The 27,997-nt window shown below is 44.5% G+C and overlaps 1 protein-coding gene across 1 annotated transcript in view; it reads right to left on the bottom strand.

The window, feature by feature from the left end:
- Frmd4b (FERM domain containing 4B) overlaps nt 1-25,552 on the bottom strand; it is a 183,911-nt gene extending 158,359 nt beyond the window's left edge. Inside the window, 1 exon segment of the mRNA XM_032906036.1 lies at nt 25,352-25,552. Within this exon segment, the coding sequence (XP_032761927.1) occupies nt 25,352-25,513 (162 nt within the window). The 5' untranslated portion in view covers nt 25,514-25,552.
- Between the last annotated feature and the right edge of the window lie 2,445 nt (nt 25,553-27,997).

Here is a 27,997-nt window from a genome sequence, read left to right as displayed (position 1 = left end):
AGCCCCTCCTGAGTCCTCTGCAAGGGCAGCAAGTGCTCTGAACTGCCGAGCCACCTCTCTACTCCTCAGGGTCTCTCTTTGTTCTAAAGGAACGTAGCGTCTCCGCACCCTCGCTAAACTATCATTTTCATTCTTCACCGAACACTTCACACGCCAGGCAAATGCCAGACACACTGTCAACACCAGCACCGGCAATGTGGTGCCATCTTCCAAAACCAACAGCTTCGAGAGGCACCAGGCCATCTGCCATAACTAAATCCTTCAGATTTCAGTCACAAGCACTTGTTTGGCTCAGTTCAGATATGCTCAGGGACCAAGCACACGCACACGCACACACACACACGCGCACACACACACACACACACACACACACACACACACACACACACACACACACACGGGACTATAGGGAAATCAACTTGGAAAACATCATGCTCCAAGCCTCAACCGATTGGACTTTGTGGCTCTGGAGGAGGGAAGTGGGTCTGATACCCGACTATCTGGGACCAGCATCTCTTCCGTATATACTGTCTTCTGTTCTTCATTGTTACCAACCTGTAACCACTTGGAGGGCTCATTTCATTCATTTCAAGGACAGTTACTTTGGCTGTTCACAGGGTACCAGGCACCATCGCTGGTATCATGGGTGCTCAGATTTGCATTGTGGGCCCACAGGATCCCATGCTCTATGTAAGGCTTTATTTCTTTACTACAGTTCTTTTGTTCCCCCTTTGAGACAGGATTTCTCTGTGCAGCTCTGGCTATCCTGGACCTCACTCTGGAGGCCAGGCTATCCTTGAACTCAGAGATCTGACTGCCTCTGCCTCCTAAGGGCTGGGATCAAAGGTGTGCAACACCACCGCCCAGCTATTACAGTTCTTAATAATACTGTTATCATTTTGTGTTGATCGGGGTCAAAGTCAGGGCTGTGTGGATGCTGGGCAATTGCTCTTCTTGGTAAGTACATCTCCAGCCCTTGTATTTTTGAGACAGAGTCTCAGAAGTCTTGCCTTGAACGCACGACCCTCCCTCTGCCTCCCAAGCGTGGGAGTTACAGGTCCTGCCATGCTTGGCTCCTGTTGAGTAAGACTTGTGCATTTTCATTTTGCATAGGGCCTCTCTGCCTGGCATTGTGCTGAGGGGCAGAGGACACTGAATGAGCAGGAGAGGCAGGGGATATGACCACAAGTCATGATGAAGAGGGCTGAGGACCCTGCCCAGGGAAACTGCTGAGCAAGGCAGGAAGACAGGCAAGGCAGGCAAGAAGGCCGCTGCAGGGACTTGGGCTGGGTACAAGGCATCTCTGTTATGCTCAGGACGACGTGGTAAGGCACCTGGGAAGCTCTCAGCAGCTACTGAATGAAAAAGAACTTCTGTCTAAAAAGGAAAATCACCAACTACAGAAAGTGAATTCACAAGTTCCTAAAATTGGGGTGATAAGAGCACCGAAAGTTTATTTAAGGTCTCCCTGAGATCACATGCTGCAGCCGTTGGACGGTACGCTGTGTCCAGGAAAAACTGCTCCGATGGAAAAATCTGTTACTCATGTTCTCCTCCGGGCAGAAAAAGAGGGAACTTTCTTGCACTGGGCGGGTTCCTGCTTTCTTAACCACAAATGGAAAAGCCGAGGTGAGAAGCCTGGGGGAGAGAGGCAGGCATGCCCGGGGTTCTCATGGCTCTCATAGCCAGAGGCCAAAGGCACGTGCGGCTTTTCAGACACTGGACACGAACTCTGTAAAATCTAATAACTTCCTCATGTTTGGAAAAGTAAAGACAAAAGCGCCTTTGAACACCATGTTTGAAGTCCACTTCACACACAGGACCCAAGACCCGGAGCACTCAGTGCTAGGAGCCTCCCAGTTGGGGGTAGGAAAACAGGCTCTGCACCCAGAGTCCAGCGTCCAGTAAGGACTTTCAGAGAGGTTGCACAGACAATGTGCAAAGAAAGTGGCACGACTTTCCACGCAGCTTCCCGTCTCACTTCCTTCCTGGCTTTCTGCAGTATCTGATTTTTTTGCTCTGTTTCGTTTTCCCCTTTCTCTGCCCCTTTACAGTGCTTTGAAAAGAAAACAAAACTATGTCCTCCTCCTCTCCCTCCTCCTCCTCCCCTTCCACTTCTAACACAGGGGTCTTTCTATGTAGCCAGGCTAGCCTTAAGTTAGAGTTACTCCCGCCTAAAATGAACTTTTTTTTAGATGAAGGAAGACTTCAGGACACACACAGTGGCCGACTGGCATCACACACTGTGTCCACCCAGTCTCTGCAACGCACCTTTAATCTGGCCACTCTTGAGACACCGAAATCAGTAGCTTTCAGTCTATGGCTCTCGACCCCAACAGGGTCATATCCTGCCTATCAGATATTTACTTTACGATTCGTAATAGTAGTAAAATTGAAGTTACGAAGTAGCAATGAAAAAAATCTTATAGTCAGGGGGTCACCACAACATGTAGAACTGTGTTGAAGGGTCACAGCATTAGGAAGGTTGAGAGCCACTCGATTAGCCCCTCCTTTCTGTCCTCTGGGCCATCTTAAGCCAGGTAATTTTGTCTGTAAAGATTTCAGTATAAAAGATCATAACATTCTTTTTTAACATTAAACCCAGATAACTAAAAGAAAAAAAAATCCTCAATATCTCTAAGATATCTGTTAAGAGTTTAGATTTCTAATTGAATGATATCTTTTCTTATTTGCTATTTTATAGGTCTCACTATGTAGTACAACTTGGCCTCAAATTCATGATTCCCCTGCCCCAGCCTCCAGAGTGCTGGGATTATAAACATGTATGACTGCATCTGCATCCAAATCTTCCCTTCTCACTCTCACTTTCCATCTCTGTCTCCTTCTCTCCTGAGTCAGGGTCTCTCAATCTCTCTGTGTGAGCCCTGGCTATTCTGGAATTATCTATGTAGAAATGTTGACTTTGACCTCACAAAGATCTGTCTGCCTTTGCCTACAGAATGTGCTGGGATTAAGGCTGTATACTACCATGGCTAACCTCATTCCCCTTGCCCCCACTTTGTTGGAAATAAGATCCCAAACCAGATGCCATAATTTGACACTGGTTCACATTTCTCTCAGATTTTGGGTAATCTATAGTACACCATATGGTTATCTGTTTACTGAAAATGTGGAGCTGTTTAGCCCATCAATTCTCAGACCACCCAGGCTTGCTGACTGTGTTTTTAAGGTATCGTTTAAAACACTTCTATCTACTGTGGTTCCTGAAGGCCTCTGCTTTTGGCTAGATCATTGATCAAGACTCCTTTAGATCCTGTAGCCTGTGTGTTCTTCCATTTGGAAGGATAGTTGTTCTCTTACGGTAGAAAAACCAATACTCATGACCAAGGTCATTTATTTAATCAAGATCGTCAACGTGACAACTTTCTAACTCTGCTAGCTCTATTCACTAGGGTATTTCAGTGTGGACAACTCTGCCTTCATCTGCAAATGGGTGATGCTCTGTTCAATGTTGCTGAGTGACTGGTCACCCAGGAGTGTTACCCACTAAGGAAGGACAAGCTTTGTGTTTTACCCTTCCTTACCTGTTCTTAAGATACCTAGTGATACAACTGCTCCCCTTCCTTCTGACCCAGACATGCACCGTCTCTTTCAGTGTTATGCAGCTGGGGACAGGAAGATCACTGGAGCTTTCTTCTCACCAGCCTGGCTCTGTTTGGCAAGAGACTCTGTTTCAAAACGATAAGGCAGCAACTAGTAGAGTAGAACACCCATCCTCCTCCTCTGACCTCTCTGTATCTATACATAAATGTGCTTATATATCACACACACACACACACACACACACACACACACACACACAAATAGAATTAGAATTTATAGCCAAGACATACACCTGTACCCTATTCATTAAATCCATGGCATAAACAGCTACCAAGATAGAGAACACATCTAGAAAGTTATCTCTGACAATTTTACAGACATGCTTCAGATTTATGCCAACAGAGATTGTTTCCTTCTATTCTAGAATTTGATATAATCTGATTTAGAGATGGGTTCTTTTAAGCATGGCTTCACACCCTGAGCAAAGTGTGTGTGTGTGTGTGTGTGTGTGTACATGCGTGCGTGTGTGTGTGTGTGTATGCACTCAGACATACATATGCATGTTTACTTTTCTTTCGATATGCAAGAGCTAAGCAAACAGATTATAGGACAACTGTGCCTTTAATTCCTTATGAAAATGCCCAATAGTCCCCTCTGCCAACTGTCTCATCTATCAGTTACTCTCCTGCCAGGTGATAAGGACAATCTAGTTGTCCCTTATTATCACCAGGACTTGGTGTTATAGGTCTCCTCCTCTTTCCTCTCCCTTCCCTTCCTCCTTCTCTTTCTTTTTTTGACAGTTTTCAGGGAATGGCCTTACTCTGTAGCTCAGGATAGCTTGGAACTAACTTTGTAGCCCAGGCTGCTCTCAAACTTGCGATCCTCCTGTTTCAACTTTCCCCTCAGTGTTGTGATTACATGCCTGCCCGTCCCCCTCCCCTGTGTGTGTGTGTGTGTGTGTGTGTGTGTGTGTGTGTGTGTGTGTGTGTGTAGAGTTCAGAGTAGAGCCTTCAGGAGTCAAATCTCTCAATCTCTCCTTCTATGCACTCTCTGGGCATTGGACCCTCATGGCCAGGCTGTACAGCAAACACCGTTACCAACATAGCCATCTCACCAACCTAGTTTCTCATAAAATAGTCATGTAAGACAGGGTGATGGCAGAGACTACACCACGGGGTGACTAGTTTCAAGAACATAAGTTGAAACGATGACTGAAGATTAGGAAGAACAGATACTTACATACACTTTCATACACACCAAACCCTGTCCCCATCTCCACCTTGAAAGATTATCTAATATAAATTTTGTAATTTGTTTGAGGTTGGAACTATTATTAAAAATGGGAAATTGAGGCACAGAGTTTTTTGTTTGTTTGCTTCTGTTTTTTGAGATAGGGTATTTCCATGTAGCCCTGGCTGTCCTGTGAATCGCTCTGTAGACTAAGCTGGCCTCAGACTCAGGAATGTGCTTGCCTCTGCCTCCTGAGTACTGGGATTAAGGGTGCGCCTCACCATACCCACTGATGTTTTCAATTTACATAAAGTCACACAGCTGGGAAATGGGCTGTAGGATCTGAGCCTCCACAAGTCTCCATGTGCAGTTCCTTCTGGACATGCTCTTCTGCCTGTCAAAACCATCCCTGGAATCCTCTCCTCCCTCTAACATTTAACCAAGAAGTGCATTACATGTGAAGTGGCCTGGACTCTTTCATGTATAGAACCTTGATGTTGTCAGCTTTCCTCTTATTTCAAGCCATCTTCCTTTGAGCTTGAACATTTTCCTTTTATCGACACATCCCCTGGTTTTGATTTCTTTCCTCAGGGGGTTCCTATTTTGAGCCCCTTTTATTCTTACTGTTGTTGCAGGACTCTTTTCCAAGTCCCAATCTCGAGTGGACATTATATCAAAAAGGTTTTCAGCAGCAACAATAACGAAACCAAATGGAAAGTGTCTGTGATAGTTTATATTGATTGTGAATTTGACTCCTTGGAGACAAGCCTTGTGAGGAATTGTCTGAGTACATTAGCCGGTGTGGGAAGATTCACCCTAAATGTGGGCCCTAGACGCTGGACAAAGGAGAGCATGAGCTGGATACTATCACTCTCCCCCCCACCCCCACTCTTGCCACCATTACTTCCCTCCACAATGGACTGTGCTCCCTCAAACCATAAGCCCCTCCTCCACTAAGTTTCTCCTTGCCAGAGATTTGGCCCATGTAAGTAGAACAGTAACTAACACAGTTCCTTGACTACTATAGGTTTTTTATTTCAGTATCCAGGTCTAAGACAGTTTCAAGGTTAGTGAGTTCTACCATTAGCATTATACCAAAGGCCCCGGGTTTCTTGTCTTTTTCTATTTAGCATGTTTTCCACAAGTTGACATTCACGATTGCAGCATGGCTGCCACTCTTCCAGACATGAGATCTCCACCCTACCCTACCTTTTTTGAGGAATAGACAGCTTGTCATTGCCCACCTTAAGTCACATGCTCAGTCCAATCCCATCACTAGCAGAGGAGTAAAGGCACTAGGGTCAGCTTCAGCTATAGCATCACAAGCTCTAGGTTTTCTGGGGCTTTAGGTCAGCCATAATACCTACAGTGGCCACATCCATCCATGAGTAGCCTCACCCACGTCCCCAGTGCCATGGAGATGCCACCATCTTCTGTGAATTCTAATACTGGAAACAAGCCCAAGCATCCAGCCTTTGAGGAAGTCATGGCAGTTGGATAGCAGACTGGTGTAAATCAAGATGCTGGCTAGGATTCTGGTTCACTTGGTGTCAGTATACATTGGCACAATCTCTTTGGAAATCCAAACCCCTCTAGCAATACCGCTTCATGCTATTCATCTTACAGAAATCTGACCACAAACATGTCATGTACACGAATGTTTATAATAGCACTGCCTTGATAAAGACTGGGAATAACATAAATATCCATCAGTAGTTAATTGATGGCCTTGCAGTGCACTGATCGCACAACAGTTTGAGAAACAATACGACACCACCGAACCAAAGACATATTAGTAAGCCTGTATGAAAACTTCATGGTAATGTTATAGGATGGTCTCACTGCTTCAGATTTGTGTTGTAATATTCTAATATTGGGTCATGGTATGTTAGAAAATATCGTTAATAAACACTAGGAAAATTGACCGTCTAAGTCTTGTGTACTTTTAACAATTAAACTGGTGAATATATGTTACTTTAATGACAATTCTATGGTTCTCAAAAAAGCATAAATGTTCCCTTCTGCTCTACAGTAACTGAATCAATAACCAGTGGTTATTATTAAGTGGACACACTGTGTAAATACCAGACACACTACAACACACTGGCTCTGTGCAAGTGAAAGCCAGGTGATATCAAGAGCTGTGTTCCAGAAACAGTCTGTACACTGGTCTAGAAACAATAGGTTTCTTTTCTTTTCTCTTTTCTTTTCTTTTCTTCTCTTTTCTTGTTTTGTTGAGACATAGTCTCTGATAATGCCCAGGCTGGCCTTGAACTCATAGTCTTTGCACCTGTACCTTCTGAATTCTGGAATCAGAGGTGCGTGTCACCACGCCTGGCTTAAGTAAAGTGTTCTGAAAAGAACGTTTTGCAAAAAGTTTACATACTCTTATAATACAAATTTAAATTCAGAATTGCAATAATAATTCCTCCCCTCGTTCACTTATCCTTCTTAGGGTATAAAATATTACTGATTTGGCATGTGCACTTCTACTCACATACGTGAATGTACATGATTTGAAATTACCTATAGCTATATAAACATACATATTTATACACATCCATATGCATGTTCAAAACATGCACCCACTTACACACATATATGTGTACACACACAAACACACACACACACACACACACATACACATCATATATTGCTTTACACTGTGTCTTTACCTGAAAATATAGCACAGATAATTTTCTAGGTCTGGTGAGTTTATGTTAGAGAGTGTCTTAGTTTCATTCCTGTCATTGTGATAAAATACCCTAAGTCAAACAACTTAGGGGAGAAAGGATTTATCACAGCTCACAAGTACAGCATGGAAAACAAGGTGGCAGGACCTTGGAACAGTTGGTCATATTACATTCAGAGTCAAGAGAGGAGAATGACAAATTCGTTCACACATGCTTATTTGTGTTCAACTTACTTTCTCCACTCTTCCACAGTTAAGGATCCCCTGCCTAGAGAATGGTGCCACCCAGAATGGGCAGGCCTTCATTAATATAATCAAGATAATCTTATCCATTGGCATGTCCATTTACCAAACCGATCTAGACAATCCCTTATTGACACAAACGATTCTACATGGTGTCACATTAACATTTGAGCTAATCATTACCCAAGAGGACTGTCACTTAACTCACTGGTTTGCTAATAATGAGACAATAACCAAATAAATATCTGGTCAAGGGGATCATACCTTACATGTGGTTGCATACAGGTAAATTGTCCTTCAAAAAGATTGTAATAATTTACCAAGCTAAATATATTTTTTCTTCTCAGAAATATTTCCACTAGTTATCATCTTAGGTAATTTCACCTATATGAGAGAAGAGAAACTCAACGTTTCCAGAATGCCTTTCCTTCTATTTTTTTGTTATTTTGTAAGGTAGGGCTTTGGTTCTTGTTAGGATATCACTCTAAGCAGTCATTTGTATCCTTCCCCTTTAAATTCAACAGTGTTTGTCTGAGTACGCTGGGGGTCAAACCCGGGGGCTTGTATATGCTAGGTGAGTAACCGTATCATCGAGATATAACCCACACATGTTCTGTTTGAAGTTCTGTGCCATTATGTATACACTGGCCTGGAACTCACCATGTGCTCCAGGCAGACCTCAAACTCATGACCCTCCCATCTAAGCCTCCCAACTGCTGGGAGGACAGGCTCCCACCTGCACACCTTACCTGGCAACAGTATTTTGAGACATTGCAGCTGTCTACTAGAAGAGCACATTAGTCTCCAAGGGGTTAGCCATGTACTCTGGGTAACAAAAGGGAATTAGGAATGAGGCACGGGGCTAAAAGTAGGCTGTCTATCAGCCTTGGCTCCCACAAGATGTATGAATATTGCTTAAAGGAAACAGATGATGTTCATCTTATTGAGAGGTCTTTTAGGGCAGACTGGTGTCATTTAGTTCCTGCATATAACAAAACTGCTGTCACTCGGGATGGCACTGTGTGGCCCCATGCTCCTTCCTCTCCTTTTCCTTACAGGTCCCTCAGGCCTGTGACTGCCTACATCATCTCAGACAGAGGTAAGCTACAGGTCAACCGCCATGCTGTGTGTTTGGTAGCTGGCTCTTGGCCTTGGCACCTGAAATGCAGTCACCACTATGTTCCAGGTTCACAGACAAGTAGATAAGCCAAGTCAGTAGGGGTTCAGCACCCCACAAGCCCTCTTCTCTTCTATTCCTCCCACTCTATGTATGTGTGCTTTAAGCAGTGGACATGGATATCTCTCATCAAAATTTTACTTGGTGAGCTTCTGTAAACTTGATAGGCATTCCCTAAAGAACATTCCCACAGTGGACTCTAACCACTTTGGTGGTGATTATATCAGCTGGGCTATAAGCTTAGAAGTGATGTGGACCGAGGTTAAAATGGCAACTGCTATGCACCGTGACAGCATCAGCTCATGGATTTACTTCCTGGAGAAGCTCAATACAGTCACATATGCACCTGTATATGACGGTTGACCTGACTTTCAGCTTGACTGCATGGAGAAGAACCTAGGAAGCTGGTTAGGTATACCCCAGTGTGTGTGTGTGTGTGTGTGTGTGTGTGTGTGTGTGTGTGTGTAAGGGAATTTTTTAGAGAGGTTTCACTCAAGGGAGAAGACCATTGTTAAATGTAGGACACACTGTTCCAGAGGCTGGGGACCCAGAGTAAAATCCAAAGGGAAAAGGAGAAACCCAGCTGCCCAGGCATTTTCCCTGTTTCCTGGCTGCCAGGACGCAAACTGTTCTATCCCCCAGACCTTCCTACCATAATAGACTTGGAACCAGTGAGTCGAAATAAATCCTTCCTCTCTTAAGTTGTTTATGTAGGACATTGGGTTGTAGCGGGAGTCAAACTAACACAGCACACACATGCCCACATGTGTAAAACTTATTTCATATACATGTAGATTCTAGACATGCATCATTTATTTATTTATACAATCTCCTATTGGTTGAGACTAAAACAACAAAAATATAAAAGAAAGAGAAAAGGAAGGCAACACACAATTAAATATGATTTATTTAAAATATATATTATCCAGGTAACAACATGCCAAACCTTTGCTGTTATTTACAGATCTTGAAAACAATCACACTTCCAGCACTGACTACGAGACAGAGGACCACTGTCCAGACTCCAGCAATTGCCTCTCAAAAAATTGGCTTGTGAAGTTTATTAAAGAAGAGTGCATTCACTAAAAAAATATTTCCAAAAAGAATTTAACAGCCAAGTCTTATGAGCTTGGCTGGACCTATATTTGGCATCGACACTTTGAAAGTTTAATATATACAAACCCTACAGGAGAAAGTGCCCATGAATATCACAGGAGCTCAAGGTTAAGAGTCCTGGTATTAGCTTATTTATTAAAAATAAAGTAGTCCTCTCTTTAGTAAATATTTGCAAAACACCTAAAATTTCATTTGTTCCTAAGATTATGATTCTGTAATCATTTGAGGTTGATGATTTAACAATAACTCCTAGGGTCAGAGTCTCTTTATACTGTCTGTGCTTTGCAGAATTAGAAAACACCTGCACACAGCCAAGAATGAAGCAAAGCACATTTTAAATCAAACACTAAGAAAGACCAGGAATGAAAGGGTTGGGGGAGACGCTGAGACACAGAGAGACAGACAGGGACAGAGAGATAGAGAAAGAGGGAGACACACTTTTGCTTTTTACCCCTAAGAACCCAAGAACATTAAACAAAAACAGGTCCTACTTACTGCCCTTAACTTTAGTGGATGAGAATGAGACAGGGACTGATGGGTAAGCAATGCCTGGCAAATGGTAAAAGACATCAAGAAAAGAAAGTAAATGGCTTGAGACAGCTGCCAACATCTGTCAGGAAAAGCAGGATGCCTTCCAGAGCCCAACCACAGGCCCTGGCAGGAAATGGCAATCACTTGGCATGCAGAGCTGGCGAGGGCTGCAGGACTGCCAGCCTCCCACCTTGGGGTGGGCGCAGAGGGTTCTGGTCATGGGTGAGTTGCAAAACAGCCCTTGGGTGTGCCTGCTTTCCTGTCTACTCTGTCCCAAACTCACTCCTCTCATGAGATGATCCACAAATGTGCTCTGTAGCACTTTGCCCTGACTCATTCTTTTCAATAAGGAAGAAGCTTACACACATATGCAAATATCAAACCGTAAGTCATCCTCCCAGAATGAGCCTTCCATAGTTTTCCAGAAAACAAACAGCCCCCACCCCCCAGACAGAGCTGCAGGACCTCAGCATCCTACTATGTGCTGATGCTGGCCATCACAAATAGCCTTCTCCCTGCTCCATCCCAGAGCCACCAAAGCGTTCAGCTAGCACATCCACAGGCTCGCCCGACAATTACTCTCTGGAGCTCACACCAGGTGTGAGCACTGTTCCAGAGGACAGCACAGTTTAGTCCCTACCTACCTCCCACTAGTATCTGGCCTGGAAGGTAAAAATGAGCAAACCTGTAGATTCATAAAGCCAGAGATGCTCACAGTTATAGAGGAAAATATTGTGGGTATGGGGATGACAATGGGTTGTATTCTGGGTAGGCGACATCTAAAACGAGACTGCAGGAAATGAAGGCAGAAGGGCATTGTACACTGCTGGGTCGGGGCGGGGTGGGGAGATTGAGGTTGTAGGAAGAGAACACTACACGGAGTGAAGGCTTGGAAGTTGTACTGGGGATGGCAAGACAGTATCACTGAGAGGCAGATGGACAGCATTAGGGGGAAGGCTGGGCCTTGGGTGGAGTTGGGAAGAGCATCATGGAGATACTTATCTTAGGAGTCCTTGCAAGATAATAAAGGTAACTATTTCTTAGTGTCCCCATGTGGCTGAGACAATGGCTGGGCAGGACAGTGGCTTTCTCTGACCTATTCTGAAATGGTCTCTCTGGTGGCAAGGTTTAGAATAGGCTATAGGGAAAGAGTGCCAAGAGAGACCCATCAGGAAGGTGCTGCACAGGTCCAGCTGAGACAGGAAGGGAGTCTGGCCCAGAGCAGTGGGGTTGAAGGTGAGGAGAATTGATGTTCACCGTGAGGGTGGAGCCAATTGGTTATGTGGTAGGACTGTGGAAGAGAAATTTCCACCAGGCACCTGGAAAGGTGTGGTTGCATTTTCTACAGGGGAGTGGGTTTAGGGGAAGAGACCAGGCGTTGACATGTGGGTAGCAAGTTTAAGATAAAATTATTCAAGGAGTGCAGGCAGTTCAAAAAACACTTGAATTTTATCAGAAAGGGTCAACCAACTAGAAAGCAAGCTCTGTGAGGGCAGGCACTTTCCTTTTGTTTACTGTTGTGTGTCCACAATTTTAGACTTGAGTTGAGGTGTAGCGGATTCTTGGTAAATATTTGTTGAATTAAGGGAAATGTAATTTCTACACTCTGTGTGTGTGTGTGTGTGTGTGTGTGTGTGTTTGCACGTGTGCACACGCGCATGTGCACGTATATCTGAATACACATGTGGAAGGGAGAAAACAATACCAGCTGTTATTGTCAGATACTGGCCGTGTTGTTTTGTTAAGACAGGGTCTCTCATTGGCCTGGACTTGCTAAGTAGGCTAGGCTGGCTGGCCAGTAGCATGAGCTTATGTCTACCTCCCCAGTTCAGGGATTGTAGGGCGCACGCACTCTATGTCTCTGCCTTGCAGCTGGTGCTGTTGCTCTTTTGTTTCAATGTAGGTTCTGGAGCTCCAGCTCAGGTTCTGGAGCTCGGCTTGTGCCTTCAAGGTGAACACTTCACTGACTAAGCCATCTCATCAAACCCCACTTCTACACTTTCAATGACTTCCCACCACACTGGTGAAAATTCCAAAACAGCCAGGGAGCAGGTGTCTCCTTCCTATGCTGTGTGGGTTCCAAGGATCCAACTCAGGTCACTAGGCTTCTGCAGCAAGTGCTCCAGCGTGAGCCGTCTCTCTAGCCTTCCTTTTTAAGTAAAGGCTCTGTTCTCATTTAGATAATGAATATTTCATTGCATTTTAGTAAGACAGACTAATTTTGATAAAAAAATATTTGTTGGACCCCACTCAAGGCAATGTTATATAGTTTACCTAGAGAAATGACAAGCAACAGGAGCCAGACTGGTCACAAGTGGGAATCTAGGGTCTATCGTCATCTGCAGTAGGGTTCAGGATTCAGAAAAGAGAGTTTAATTGCTCCGCTTAGAGATAAAATAAGACAACTAGATGCAGGCATATTAGCCTTCCCTGAATAAAACAGGGCAACATCAGCACCAGGACTCAAGCAACCTAACAGAAAACTGAGCCATCAAATGATGTGGTCCTCATGTTCCCAGACAGCCGTCAATTACCCCCTTTCCGGTGCTTATAAAGGCTGCAGGTTTTCACTTGGGGTAAGGGAAGAAAGAGGGACAAGGTTTCTGTATGTTTTAGAAGCCCTAAAGGTTATACTATGTATAAATATTGAGTCATGGATATCTGAAGACAACCATTCAACATGCATGCATGCATCCATCCATCATTCATCCATCCATCCATCTATCATCCATCCATCCATCTACCATCCATCCTTCCATCCCTCCATCCATCCATTCCTCCCTCCATCCCTCCATCCATCAATCTATCATCTATTTATTGTTCAGCCAACCTGTCCCATATCAATTTACAACCACCCATCCATCTGTCTATCCTCCATCTACTATCTACTTAACCATCCACAAAAAAGTAACAATGTTTTTAACTAGCTGTGCATTATATTTTTACAATAATCTCAGAAAACCAGCTCTGCCAGGGCGGGGGTTAGGGGAGAAACTATCACTGTTCACATTTACAGCAGAGAAAGACTGAGTTTCAGAGACCTCAGCATGGCTAACAAGAACTGTGTGTGCATGTGTACACAAGTACACAAGCGTAGTGTCCCAGAGGGCAACACACTTGGGTACTGTCCAACTTGACTTCTGAGTGAGGGCTTCACTGGTGTATAACTCACCACTGGCTAGGGTGACTGCCAGTGAGGACCCAGGATTCACTTCTCCTTGCCCAGTGCTGAGATTACAAACACGTGCCACTATACTAAAAGTTTTTTTTTTTTTTAAACACAAAACATGGATTCTGGAATTGAACCCAGTTCCTTGAGCTTTCAAGGATGCACTTTACTGACGATCCATCTTCCCAAGCTTAGAATTTGAACTCTTGAAGCCCAGGTCTCCAGATAACTATTTTCAAACTTTCCTTCAAGTTCATCTGAATGGATGGATAAGAAGACACTAATGAATCTGATTCGACCCATCAGATTATGACAACTTATTTACCTTTCAATATCTGAAGAAGTGAGTTGGTGACTTGAGGCCTCAAGATGAGTCGTTTAGAGCATTATCACCCATTGGCTAATACAGTCACAAAACCAGTGAAATAGTCACGCGACATCATCATGCTGAGCCAAATATAGGCACATCGAGCATATAGCAGGAGTGTCCAGTGACACTTGCGTCCTACACTTACCACAGAGAAGCTCCTCTTGTAAGTCATGAGGGAACACACATTGTTACTTTGTAGGTTCTTCTTCCTTCTACCCTTCTCCACCCTTTCAACTCCCTAACACTTGATAAGGAAAAAGGATAGAGAGGAAAAGAAAGAGGATCCTTGAATAAAGTCAGGGGTTGGAAAGGGGGCAAGTTCCTTGGGCAAGTTTGATATTCACAATCAGAAAAACTTATTTTTCTTGTTTTTTCTTTGCGCATGACTACTGTCATGATTTGAATATGCTTGGCCCAGGGAGTGGCGCTATTAAAAGGTATGACCCTGTTCAAGTAGGTGTGTCACTGTGGGTGTGGGCTTTACGACCCTCACCCTAGCTGCCTGGAAGCCAGTATTCTGCTTAAAGATGTAGAACTCTTGGCTCTGCCTGCACCATGCCTGCCTGGACTTTGCTATGCTCCCACCTTGATGATAATGAACTAAACCTCTAAACCTATAAGCCAGCCCTAATTAAATGTCCTTACAAGAGTTGCCTTGGTCATGGTGTCTATTTACAGCAGTGAACCCTAACTAAGACAACTATTTTATAAACCACAACCAACAACCATCAATGACCAGAAATCCATGCCACCTGTCAAGGTCCAAGCATGATTATAACCTCTGAAAAGTCCCCAGAATTCCAAATTCACATGCTCTCAGAGACTATCTACAGATGGCAAGATCACACCCCTGATAGCGCCTGAGGCAAATCACAGTCAGCTGCTGTGGACAGTCTGAAGCAGCCCATATCCCACACCTGGGGTTAAAATGAAAACACATTCTTATAATATTTTTGTGGGTTTTTTTTTTTAATTCCAAAATTGTCTCTACAACAAACTTTTACTGTAATTCTTTAGAACACTGAAAATCTGGGAAGGTCACAATGTCCCTTAACAAGGGATGGGCATATTCTTCAGGGGAGTCCAGAGCTAATGCAGCTTAGAGATGCATTCCGAAAACAGGTTGAGAGAGAAATACAGGAGACTAATGATGCTCAGATACAAGCTTGACAAAGCTGTGACATCGTATAAATAGTATATGTCATGTATAAATAAAAGCAGATGGGATGGAATTATTATTGGCTGTCAAGGTCTGGGTAAGACTCTTTCTGTGGGGATAATTTCTTATTGTGTAACCCAATAAGCTTCATCTCATTGTAATCCTCCTGCCTTTGACTCTTGAGTTCAGGGATTATAGACGCAAGCTTTCTCTTCACTGACAATCAAATCAGGGACCTTGCAAATGCTAAACAGATACTCTACCTCTGCTGTCATGCCCTAGGTGGGACTATTTCTAGGCAAAGGGGAGGTACAAATTAGGCTTTGTCTAACTCTGTAATTGTATTATACCACAAAAAAAATGTTTGAGACCAATAACAATCTCCCTTAACATGGAGTTGCAAATATCCATCAATATGCTTTTGTGTCCCCCTCCTCCCTTTGACAGGAAGTCGTTATGTAGCACAGGCTGCTTTAAAAAAAAAAAAAAAAAAGACAACTCATGATTCTCCTGCCTCAGTCCCCCTAAGGGTTCAGATTCCAGGTGTGCAAACACTTGGCTCAATAAGATTATTTTTCTTGCCTCTTGAATGCTAATATTGTTTGTGTGTGGTACCTTAGAGTAGTGTAGGCCTCGTGCACACGTAACTCAACATCTAGGAGTATAGTCAAATTCAGATGGCAAGGCTCAGTGAAAGCCTTGAAGGATGAAGGGAGACAGCCCTTAAGCAAAAGCTCTCCCAAGCCACAAGATCCAACTGACTAAAAGCAGTTGGGATGCTAGGAGAAAAATGAGACGGCGGAACTCGCCACATCCACCTGCCTCTTTCACAGAAGGGTCTACTTCAGAATGAAGACACGTATGAGCACACACGAAATGCCTGTGAGATGGCAAGGGAACTGTCACTGTTTTACTTTCCACAGAGGTTTAATTTTTGCCTTCTTTCCATTCTGAATGTCACATGGTCTTGCTTATATAATTTGGAACAACAGATCTTATTCCTTATTTCAGGCATGCGAGCTCTTTCACAACAACCAGTCAGGACACCAAAATATAACGTTCAGAATAAACCTAAGCAGGGGACGGACAAGAACTTTTTTTATCCTGCGAGATGGAAAAAGAAAAACAAACACTCGTTTGAAATGGCAGGAGAGTCCGTTCTTAACCTCCTGTTTGCCAAGCTCTGTGGTGAAAGTTCAGAAACGTATTTTAAAGAGCGTGAGACTAAACTTGTTGACCTTAAATAATACGACTTTTTGAGAAATAGATTTATGTTATGTAAGGGGGCTCAAAAAGTAAAGGTCATTCTGCTTTTCTTTGCTTTTCAGGGTGAGGATAAATGAGTGTCTTAGTTCCCTGCTGCTAGTTGGAAGATAGTAGTAGTAGTAGTAGTAGTAGTAGTAGTAGTAGTAGTAGTAGTAGTAGTAGTAGTAGTAGTAGTAGAGTAGTAGTCATAGTCATAGTCGTCGTAGTAGTAGTTAGTAACTACTACTTGATTCCATGGCTATCTGGTCTCTTCAGCAGAGGGTAGGTACCTGTCAAGTGGCCACTTTGAAGGTTGTACAACGTTTTTAAACATTTTAAAATGATTTTTTTTATTTTATCTTATGTTCATTGGTGTTTTATCTGCCTATATGTATGTGTGACGGTGTCAGAACTCCTGGAACTGGAGTTCCAGACAGCTGTGAGCTGCCACGTGGGGGCTGGGAATTGAACTTGAGGTCTCCAGAAGAGCAGCCCATGTTCTTAACTGCTGAGCCATCTTTCCAGCCCTGGTTGTACAACTTTTAATAGCTGAATTCAACATCCTCCTGATCGTGTGGGCTTCACCTTTCACTTCCTTCCTGCTGGCCCTGATTTAGTTCCGGCCTGGGTTCAGCACCTGCTGGGAGGCGTTTGTAGAAGATGGCTCTGATGTTACCAGACCAATCCTCCTCGGCTGCTGAGAGCACTGTGAACTGACAGCTTCAGCTCCCTCCCTCCCTTTAAAGACAGCTGCCTCCTTTAAGTTCAACCTAGCATTCAAGGGCCACCACGGCCCTTGAGAGAAAAGCCAGTGTTTCTGTTCCAGCTAAGGAGAACTCTAGGCTTCAGAGTGACCCGTGAGGTCAGTTGCGGCTTTACTAATTGTGAACTGTAACTAAACTTCTCTCTTTGCTTAACTCTGCTCACTTCCTAGTCTCTTACACCAGGGACAGTCCTCCCAGGTCTGCTGGTAACCTTCCTGTTTAGTAACCCCAGTTCGATCTGATTGCTAAGCAGCACATCTGCATCAGCATTTACTCTGCCGCCTGGCTCCTGCACTGTGAGTTGGGTCTGTGGACCTGTTGTCACCAGAGATCTGTGAGAATTAACATAAGCTCTTTGCTGGCCATGTACTTACTGTTAAAGGACCCCCCCCCAAAAAAAAAGCACTCCAGAGTCCATCCTGGTAACTGGCATTACTGTGAGATTCTATGAGCCTAAAAGACGACACTGACCTGTGCTTGCCGCCATGTGACTGACTAGATATCATGGGAGAAGTCCAAATCTTCTGTCTGTCTCTAGGGCAGTATGTTGTCACTACCACTTGTGTGCAGTGCCCACAGAGGTCAGAACAGGACATTGGATACCCCTGGAACTGGGGTTATAGACAGTCGCAAGCCATCCTGTGGGTGCTGGGACTTAAACTCTATTCTGAGTGATACCGCAATATTGCCAGCACCTCCTTCTTGAATCCCTTCCCTTCGGGCCTCCACTATTAGGCTCTTGGAATCTACCAGTCTCACTACTGCCAGGTAAGAGTTCTAAGCCAATCTCTCCCTCTCCTAAAAGTCTGAAGGAAAATGTCAGAAGTACGAGATCATTTGAGGGCAGGTGTTACTCTCCATCGAAATTGCTCTGTCACTCTTTCTGCTCACCAAGCTCTGAAGAAAAAGAAACCCTCATCTTTACAATCACCTGTGCCTGGAATGCCCTACTTTCTGCCTTTACCTGCAGAATTCTACTTGTCCTTCAAAGGGCAGCAAAGAAACTACCTCCTCCAGGAAGCCCCCCTGTTGTCTGCCTTTCATGACTACTCTTGTCTGTTCTCTGAGCATCACCTGAAAGCCAGTCCTTTCTCTAAAGGATTTTTTTTAAACATTCTCCCCTATTTAACATTACATTTATGAGGTCAGGGAAATGCTCTTTGATGTGGTAACTGGTAACGCAGTGAGCAATTGTTAATTATTTTAGGTGTGAATGAACAAGCAAATTAATGACTCACCAGAAATATCAGTCATTATGTGTAAAACAAAACACTGAGTAAAAGTTAAGTTCAGCACTTGCCTTGAACATTTCTTAATTAAAATCTTAGGATTTTTTTTTTTTTTTTTTTTTGTTTTTTTTTTGCACTGGCATGACTTATGCAGTTGTGGTGTGAAGTGCCTGTGTGGTGTGTGTGGTGTGTGTGTGTGTGTGTGTGTGTGTGTGTGTGATTGTGTGTGTGTGGCCAGAGCAGGATTTGGCGTCTTCTTCTATTGCCTTTCCTTATTTCCTTGTGTCAGGGTCTCGCACTGAACCAAAGCTTGTCATGTTGGTCAGGTTTGTAGGTTGACCAGTAAGCTGTAACTTCCGACGCTGGGCTTACAAATATGCACTGCTATGCTAAGCCTTTTCCCAAGTGCTGAGCATTCGAACCTGGCTCCTCATGTTTGCATAGCCACTGCTCTACCCAGTCAGTCCACCATCTCCCCACCCCCTTAGGTTCTGATGAAAAAAATCTTTCAAGTTGTGCTGTTCTGTGATAGAATTGTGGACTTTCTTTCCTTTAACATTTTTTTAAAACCCCACACTGCTTTTCAAAATTTCAAAATTTAAAATGGCAGGTGTTTTATGTAAAGGGGAAGATGATAGGTTTTTTTTTTTCAGATTTATATCAATCACTCAACTTGAGGAACTGATAGCCATCCTCCCAGGAGGATCAAAGTAGCCATAGATGCATACATGGATCGTGACAATAAATCTTTATTTATAAAAGCAGGAGGCAGACAAGTTTCCAGAATGGAAAGCAAAGGGTCAGAGCAAGTGAAGTGCATGAGTCTTGAAATAACAGAGATTGCCCAGAGTTTGGCATAGAATTGTCTTGGGTGAGGGGTGGGAGTGGCTGTGTTCAATTAAGCTATGGAGACAAACAACTCAACCAGTCTATCTCGTCATAGTGAAAGGCGAACTCAGAAACCCGACTACAAGATGCCTGTAGTTTCCTAGATTCATATACGGGCCTAAGAGAATATCAGATCTCTGGAAGAGAATGTTTCAAATATCCTACATCTAGCCAAAATATAATGCCAAAGGGATTCTTGTCTACTTTTTAAATGAACATTTACTCACTAAAGATGGGAACTTAGTTTCCTTGCAGCTTGTCTCAGGTATAAAACCAAGAGCAAGACTGTCAGTGACCTTTTATCACAGACACGCAGAGCTCAATGTTAAGGGCTTTATATAACCAAGAGCTGGCCTTTATTAAGCATTTTCTTATGCCTGTGAAGTGTCAAGTGTTTTATGAATATCTCTCCTGAGTTTCCCATTTGAACTCTACTGGAGTTAATACAGTGAACGCTTCCTTGTTACCCAGGAGGAAGTGAGGTCCAAAGAGGGGAAGTCATTTGTACAAGGTCAAGTTGAGCCTGAACACTCTCCAAGTCCTTGAACGCTGTGCCCCCTCTTCTGTGCCAGCTGCCTGTCCCAGAGGAGCTGACCCAGCCTCTTCTAGTCACTGAAATACCCCAGATTCTGTTCACATTGATGACTCCATTCAAGGTCTGTAGGAAATTCTACCTTGGGGACTGTGGTAAGGACACAAATCTGACCCCAAGTAACAAACTGAGGGCTTTGTTAGAGCGTGTCCCACTTCACGAGAAGGAAAAGGAGTTAATCCTTTGTCAACAACACTCCCTCTTCACTTTCCAACGCACATGGCTTAGATAACGAATTACAACATTGCTGCCCCCTATCCAGGAGAGGTATAAGCAGGGCAGGCAGGTGACTGAAGCATGAGCTTTGAGAATTTTGCCTAAATTTAAGGTAAGCTCTCAAGTCTGGTACCTGACCAAACTCAGGTCTTCCCTTACACAGTGAGTGAGTCTTTGTCAAGCAGTCTCTCTCCTCCGGGCTCTCCTCCTGCTTTATATTTAGTTCTGTTACTACAAAAATGCCTTATAGTAAATACTTTCATTATTCATAGTTGGTTGGCAAATTAAATCACTTGCAGTTCCAACATCTAGAAATGGAGGAAGTGTTCAATTCCAAAGAAATCCTTCCCAGCTTGCCAGCCAGGCAATAATGTCCCGGCCAAATCCTTTATGAATAGGTGAAGGATCGTCTTTCAAGTGTGGTATATGAATAAACAAAACACTCTCGGGGCTGCCAGATATTTCAGGTAATGGATATCTCCTGCCCCACCCTGATTTCTCCAGAGTGATTCAGCGTTGGGTTTCTTCACAAACACTATTGAGACTAGAAACATGAAAAATGACGCTTTAAAAGAAATCAACAAGATGATAAGAAAATGTGGGTTCAGTATCACCCATGACTCTGGTGTGCATCCAATTCATACAGCAGCCAAACGGGAGCACGGCCTTCTGCATGATTTAGAATTTGTAATTCTAGAATAGCAACGCTTGTATTCTCATCATGAGCCCCACACTCAATTCAAACAACTATAGCAACAACTATAGCAATAACGACAGACAACAACAACAACAACAACTTTGAAAGCTATTTGCGTCTTTATCTTTGAACTTACCTTGAAGAATAACTTTTTATTGAAAAAATACTAGATTTGAGATTCTCATGAAGTGGGAGACTTGACTGGTTGCATTTTAAAAATGTGTAAGTTTGTCTGTCTGTCTGTCTGTCTGTCTGTGCCTGAGGGCTTTAGGTTTCCTGCTCTATAACTCTATTCCTTATTGCCCTGGAACAGGGTCTCTCATTGAACCTGAAAATAGGACTGCAGTCAGCAAGCCCCGGCAATCCTCCTGTCTCAACTACCCAAAGGTTCACATGGCCACACCCAGCTTCTTCCAGAGGTTCTGAGTATTTGAGTTCAGCTCCCTCATACTTATAGAACAATTTCTCTCACTAGCAGAACCATTGCCCCTGCCCATGGCTGCATTTTAACCAAACGTTGCCCCTTCCTCATGGTAGCTTCCTTTGTCTGTCAGAGTTCGGGGAGGGCCCTGATCTAACCAAAGGATCAAACCACGGATGGATCCTCATCACCGAATGGGGTCTAATCAAGGTTGGGGCCTTGCTAAGAGGAAATGGGTGACCAGGAGCATGAACTTTGAAGGGTTCATCTTTTCCGTGGTCCCATCTTACGTATCTCTGCATCCTGGTTACCAGGATGTGGGTATCCCCCTGCTTCCATGGTCCTCCACCATTTTTCTGCCCAAGAGAACAGAACTAGCCACCTCCTGGACTGAAACCTTGAGCCAAATAAATTCTTCCCATTTTTAGTTTTTTTTCTTCAGGTATTTGTCAGAGAAGTGGACACCGCCTAACTCAGCAAACATGGGTCAGCGGGGCCCACCCCATTCTGTTTTCAGAACCAGGTTTGCACTCTGGTGTTTCTGGACCCTTTTGTTCGTCATTAGCCCCTTAAAGAGTCTTTTATTTTAATGTATAGTTTCGTTCGGCAATCTTCACTTCCCTTTACAAAATAAACCATTTGCTTATTTGTGTTTGCATGTGGGTGGGTGGGTGCCATGTGTACAGGTGTAGGTCTGAGGACAACTTGTAGGTGTCTGTTCTCTCTTTGTACCATGTAGGTTCTGGGGGTTGAAATCAGGTCATCGGACTTGGGGGGCAATCTCCTCTACCGGCTGAGGCAGCTTCAATGCCATACACTGTACATTTGCTTACGTGTTATTATTATTATTATTATTATTATTATTATTATCATTATTATCATTATTACTATTACTATTGACACACTGAGGAATGAACTCAATGCCCCACATGGGCTAGGTGAAGGTTTGACCAATAAGCTACACCCCAGTCTGAGGAGGGAGCATGTTTTCTTCCTACCTCTCCCTGAAATCATTGTTGCTCCTTTTGGGCTATCTCATGCCACTGAGAATGCACAAAAAGTAATCCTGCTCTCTGTACCAATTAGTGGTTCATGGCATCAGGGTGGTACATGGTCACTGGGGTGGTATGTGGTATCGGGTGGGCAGAGCGTAGTACGTTAGCAGCCCTGAGGATACACAGGGAATTTTGATAGGGGCTTTATGAAATTCACTTTCTTTCTGGCTATGTTGATACGTAGGCCTAATGAGCTACTGTAGTTATGAGATGCCAGGAGAAAGAAGTCGGACAAGCATAAGCCCAGTAAGTGAGCATAACCAGGGCTGAGGGATGAGTGCTGTCTGTGTTCCATTCTAATCGCCCCTCACGTTTACTCTGCAAGGAGAGTTGTAGGCTGTGTGGTTGCTGCCTCTTCTTGCTCGGTTGTTCTTTTTGAGTTGGGCCTCTTAACCATAGTTAAAAAAAAAAACTAGATGATAGAACCGATAATATTTACTGGATGCTTTCTAAGCTCCAGGCAGTGCGCTAAATGTTCTACATGTCAATTAACTCTTATTAACCTCTTTAATTAGCACCGTTCTATTCTTCACCTGACGGAGGATGAAAGTGAAGCAGTGGAGGGCTGATTTCCCTATGGCCACACACAGGAAGAGCTTGGATTCATCCCTTCTCTGTCTCTGGGGTGGAGGGTGGAAATCGTTTTCTCTACTGCTTCTCGGTCCATATAATCCCCACTGCCATTTTACTGCTAAGCACTTGAAAAACATCTTAATGATCTTTCTAAGCTGGCAATGGAGCTCTGAGGCAGTCTTCACCTAGAATCACCAAGGCCCTGGGTTCCGGGCATGAGATTGCCCAAACAAACAAACAAACAACAAACCAACAATGTTCACAAACAATCAAGCAATTTAGGCCTGTGGCTCACCTTGGGACACCATAGCTCCCCTAGGGTGAACATCGTCTCTTTTTTGTTTTGCTTTTTAAATCTTAGTTCTCCAAAGGATGTTAATGTAAACACTGTATTTTTCTCTGCTTATGACAATACTTATAAAGCCAACTTTATTTTGCATGTTCTTGGTGGCCAGGAGGATGAAAGGAGAGAGACTCGGTTGACACCTGTTTTACAGAGGAGAACAAAATATTTGAGTAGCAGAGAACACAATATTTGAGCAGCTTACCATTTCAAACCGCGATGTTGGGTTTAAGATGAATGATTGATGATTCGTGCTATGTATTTGCAACCCCAATGCTTGGGAGGCGAGGATGGGTGGATCCATGATGCTTGCCGTCTGGCCTGTCTCACCTAACTAGCAAGTCACAGGCCGATGACAGGAGCTCAAAACTAAGGTGGACAGCATTGCTGAGGAGGGACCCTTTGTGCCTGCATACGTGTGTGCGTGCGTGCACCCACACAACCATGAACATGTACACACAAAACATTTTCAGAATTAGAAAGCATAGCTACTGGTTGGTCTTCCAGAGGAGCCAAAGGCTCTCGGGCTTTTGGGACCGTCATCTCATCTCTGAATTGTTCAGTAACAGCATTAGCAATAAGCCATAAATCCACTGAATCCATGGGGGAGTGGGTCACAGAGTCTGGCTGTCTGGCTACAGTATTCGTGCTCTCCTTTTGAAAGTTCCTCAAAAATTAGAAAGAAGAGGCAGCCCTACCCGATGGGGGTGGGGTGGGTGTGTTTACTCCAAACCAAAGTGACACTTCCCAAGAGAGAAAAGACCTGAAAGAGAGACACATGCCTAGCTCCAATAAGCCAGGAGTGCAGTTTCCTGTGGCCAGATGGGCTCTAGCCACAGCTCCCTAATGCTCTCAAGCCCCACCAGGCCTCCAGGGCTGTCAGTGTGCCTCTCTGATTCTATTTCAAACAGCATGTATTACAGATATGTTAGCTGAACCAAGAGCACGGGATACAATGTGCGTGTTTTTTTTTTTAATTATTGTTTTAACATTCATTCCTTAGAACCCTTGTAGTCTGTCCTAAGTTGGCCTTTATTCTATCTGATTGATGGAAGATTATGACTCTTCCAAATCAAAGCTTGAGTCACATATGGGACCCACTATGACAGATGTATTTCAGCCCTATTAGGAATAGGGTCAGGTGATGTGTAAGAGATTCCGAGAACTGTAACGAATACATCCAGGAAAGAAGCCCAGGTAAAAATCTTCATAATTTAGCCACGTAGTTTTAATTTTTTTTTTATCTTGAAGGTATTAGTAACCCCAAACAGAGGACTTTTATATCCATTTACTACTGTTCACAAAAATCCAGGCAAGTTGCAGTCCCAGAGAGGATGAATGGTCTTTGCCCTCATTGGGTAAAGTTGCTGCAGATTTTGCCTGCAAGATGGGGCCAGCCAAGCAATAAAGAGGCTGTGTTGTGCGACAGATTAAATCCAAGCGTAAGCATTCCAGCGCTCAGCCAAGCCACCCTTCCGTTCCCTAGCCTGTCAGCCTCCCTCAAAGTGCTCACAATCCACTGTTCTTCCTCCCCAAAGCCAGTCAACACAGAATCAGGTTTTCCTGGCTATGCCTTGCAAACTGGGGCTGTCTGGTGGAAAAGTGCAATAAAATCAGAAGGAAGAAGGCAAATTCACTAAGACATGCTCTGACAGCAAGCAATGATGGGAAATCCTAGCTTCCGAAATGGCCACCCCAATGAAATGAAATGAAATGAAACAGAAATCATCCTCTCAGCCTCAAAGTCGCTATCCACAAACGCTGTGTTGCAAAGCTACAGACCCTTTCCTAGAGCCAGCTGGAACCTCCAACCTAATACACGTCTGCTGCGGGTCCGGGGTGTGGGGGGATAACTCCCAAGTGCCCCAGGCCCAACTGAAAAAAAAAAAAAAAAGCCATCATCAAGCCACAGTTAGCTAGAGCTCCTGAGGATTTACCCCAAGTGCCAAGCTACCCGCGAGGAGTTGAAAACAAAGATATGGGAAGCCTGAGGTTATGAAATCATACAGGTGGACCGGCTCTCAGCTGAGCTCCGGGCATCCCGCAACGGCGCCAGGGCGCCAGCTCCTGGGCTCACCTGGTACACATCCCGCAGCCCGCACCACGTCCTCAGCACCTGGTGGCAAGCCCGCAGCCTCTCGGTGTACCATCTCCGCAGCGTGGACACGGTCAAGTTCCACACGAAGCGGCTGCCGCTGAACAGCAGGTCCTCCACTCCGCACATGAACACCGAAGCCATGCCGCTGCTTTCCCTCGGAGCCTGGGATCCGCGATACTGGGCACGCCACGCTGCTGTAGCTGACAGCCCCCGGGGGGTCAGATCTGCCACTGAACTCGCCTTTCACTGTGTGTCCCGGCCAGGTTGGGGCGGCATGCCCCGGGATTGGGTGTCCGCCAGCCAACGGCTGCGGCTGGCACGGAGGCTGTGTCACCCCGCCCGCCCCCCAGCGCCAGCTTCCTAAGCTCCGTCAGACCAGCCCTGGGTGCTCCCTGGGCGCGGGAAGCCCTGGCGGGTGAGGACTCCCCGCTGTGCTGCTCCAGGGCACAGGGCTGCAGGCAAAGCCCAGCAACTCTTTGCAAGCCTAGTGGGCAGCTGCATTTCAGCGCACTTGCACACACACACACACACACACACACACACACACACACACACACACACACACACCTAGACCCAGTCCCGGGACCCTTATATTTTACTCTTTAAGGTCTCTCTGCCTTGCATCTTGCTCTGTCCACGCCTCAGTGATAAACACCTCTGGGGAAGCTATAGAAGCAGAAGGGGAAGAAAAAAAATGCAGCAGCACGTCCCTTTAGATCTCACTCCTGAGGGAATTGTGCATGTTTTCTTGGCTCTGTTGAAGCCAGATGAAGAGCTTCAAAGCAACAGTGTGTAAGCGCCTCCAGACTGTCTTTGCTCCTAACTTGAGGGTCTCCAAGAAAATTGCTAGCCTGCTGTGGCCACCAGCAAAGCAAGTTCCCCCCATACCCTTATGAGGCTAGTCCCAGGGCAGCTGTGGGCTCAGGAGCCAAACAAGGCGTCTTTGATCCTCTGTGAACAGCATTCAGTTAAGACTCCCTGGGAACCAGAAGCTTCGAAAGAGGATCCCTGGTCAGTTGGTGCAAAATTCAACCTCAGGATTATGCCTAGCCATAGTTGGCATCACAAACTTGAATGGGGAACTTGTTGCTCAAAAGTAAATAAGAAATAAAGGCATAAATAGAAAAATAAAAGCTCTTCCTCAGCTCGAGAAGTCATGGGACAATTCATGCTCTTTAAGATCTCCACAGGGAATGGTATTATCTGAGGAGTTTGCAAAGGGAATCCAAGGAGTCCCACATATCCCGAGTTTGTAATCTTCCTTGAGAATGTTTGTACATTGCAGCCCCCAGAATCCTATCCCATTTCCAGAGCAAGATCGATGCAGCCTGGAAGCAATCCTAATTACACTCGCTGGATCACATGGGCACACACAGAGACAAGAACAAAGTGGGGAGCGCTGGGGAGAGGGAGGGGTCCAGCATCAAGGGGGCGGAGTCAAGAAAAGGCAATGGGATGATTATGATCAAATCACATTATACACGTATGTTAAAGTATCCTGAAGCCCATTATGATATAATTAATACAAAATAAATAATAATAATGATAAAAGCAATCTACTGCACCAGATTTCAGGAGGGAGGTATTTTTCTCTGAATCGACCTGTTGGACAATGGTGACCGTTTCACTGGTCGATTCACACCCGTGCTAATTATCTTTGCTATTAAGTGGCTGAGAGGTAAGAGGCCAAAGCTTTTCTTCCAAACTAGCTCCAGAGGCCTGAGGACAGATTATCTTCCAGTCAGTCAGCTTCATTTTAGGTTTCAAATGGGCCGTTAGCCATCTTAACTCAGGCCAAATGCAAGCATCCAAAACAACACAAAAATCTGTCCTTGGAGCACCTGTTGGTTTCAAGGCGGCTGTAATCAGAAAACTTTTAAAATGAGGTTTCTTTCACCACCAGAAAAAAAAATGCTTAAGGGAGTGTGTGGGATTCATAGAGGACACAACCGCTCTGAGATCTGGGGCTCTTTCTTGGCAGCAAATCTGTGTGCCTATTCATATTAACATTCTGTCTGCACTTTACCAGGATAACAGTCGTGGTGTTTACACACACAGTCTGACACAGGAGGTTTTACTGAATTGGAATAAAATGAACCAAGCATAATTTGGGGGAAAAAGGTCACCTGATGGGAAATTACAAAAAGGGGGGGGGCTTTTAGAGTAAATCATGATACACACACACACACACTCACATGCACACACACACATATATTTATTTATGATGCAGTGTACTGAGTTCTCAGAAATGTTGGCAGCCTAGGGAATACCAGAATAATACTCCCAACAAGTCAATTCCCAGTGTCTGTGACACCATCCTCTGAGAAAAGATGCTCTCAAGATAACTTGGGCAGGTACGGATCAGCTCTCATGTCAGCAATTGACTGCAGCCTGGGACAGTTTCACTCAAGGTTTCAAAGCTAGTGATTAAGGTAAGCTTTTTCTTTTTCTTTTTCACATGTACGTGCTTATGGGAGCCCGCGCTTGCTCATATGGAAGCTAGAAGTCAGTGTCACGTATCTTCCTCAATCACTTGTTCAGACAGGGGCTTATGTCGTCAGGGTGGCCTCGGAACTGCTATGTAGTCAGGACGATACTGAACTCCTGATCCTTTCACCTCTCCCT

This window comes from Rattus rattus, chromosome 6, assembly GCF_011064425.1.
Source record: "Rattus rattus isolate New Zealand chromosome 6, Rrattus_CSIRO_v1, whole genome shotgun sequence".
Classification (NCBI taxonomy): domain Eukaryota; kingdom Metazoa; phylum Chordata; class Mammalia; order Rodentia; family Muridae; genus Rattus; species Rattus rattus.
This window is presented reverse-complemented; position numbering and strand designations above follow the sequence as displayed.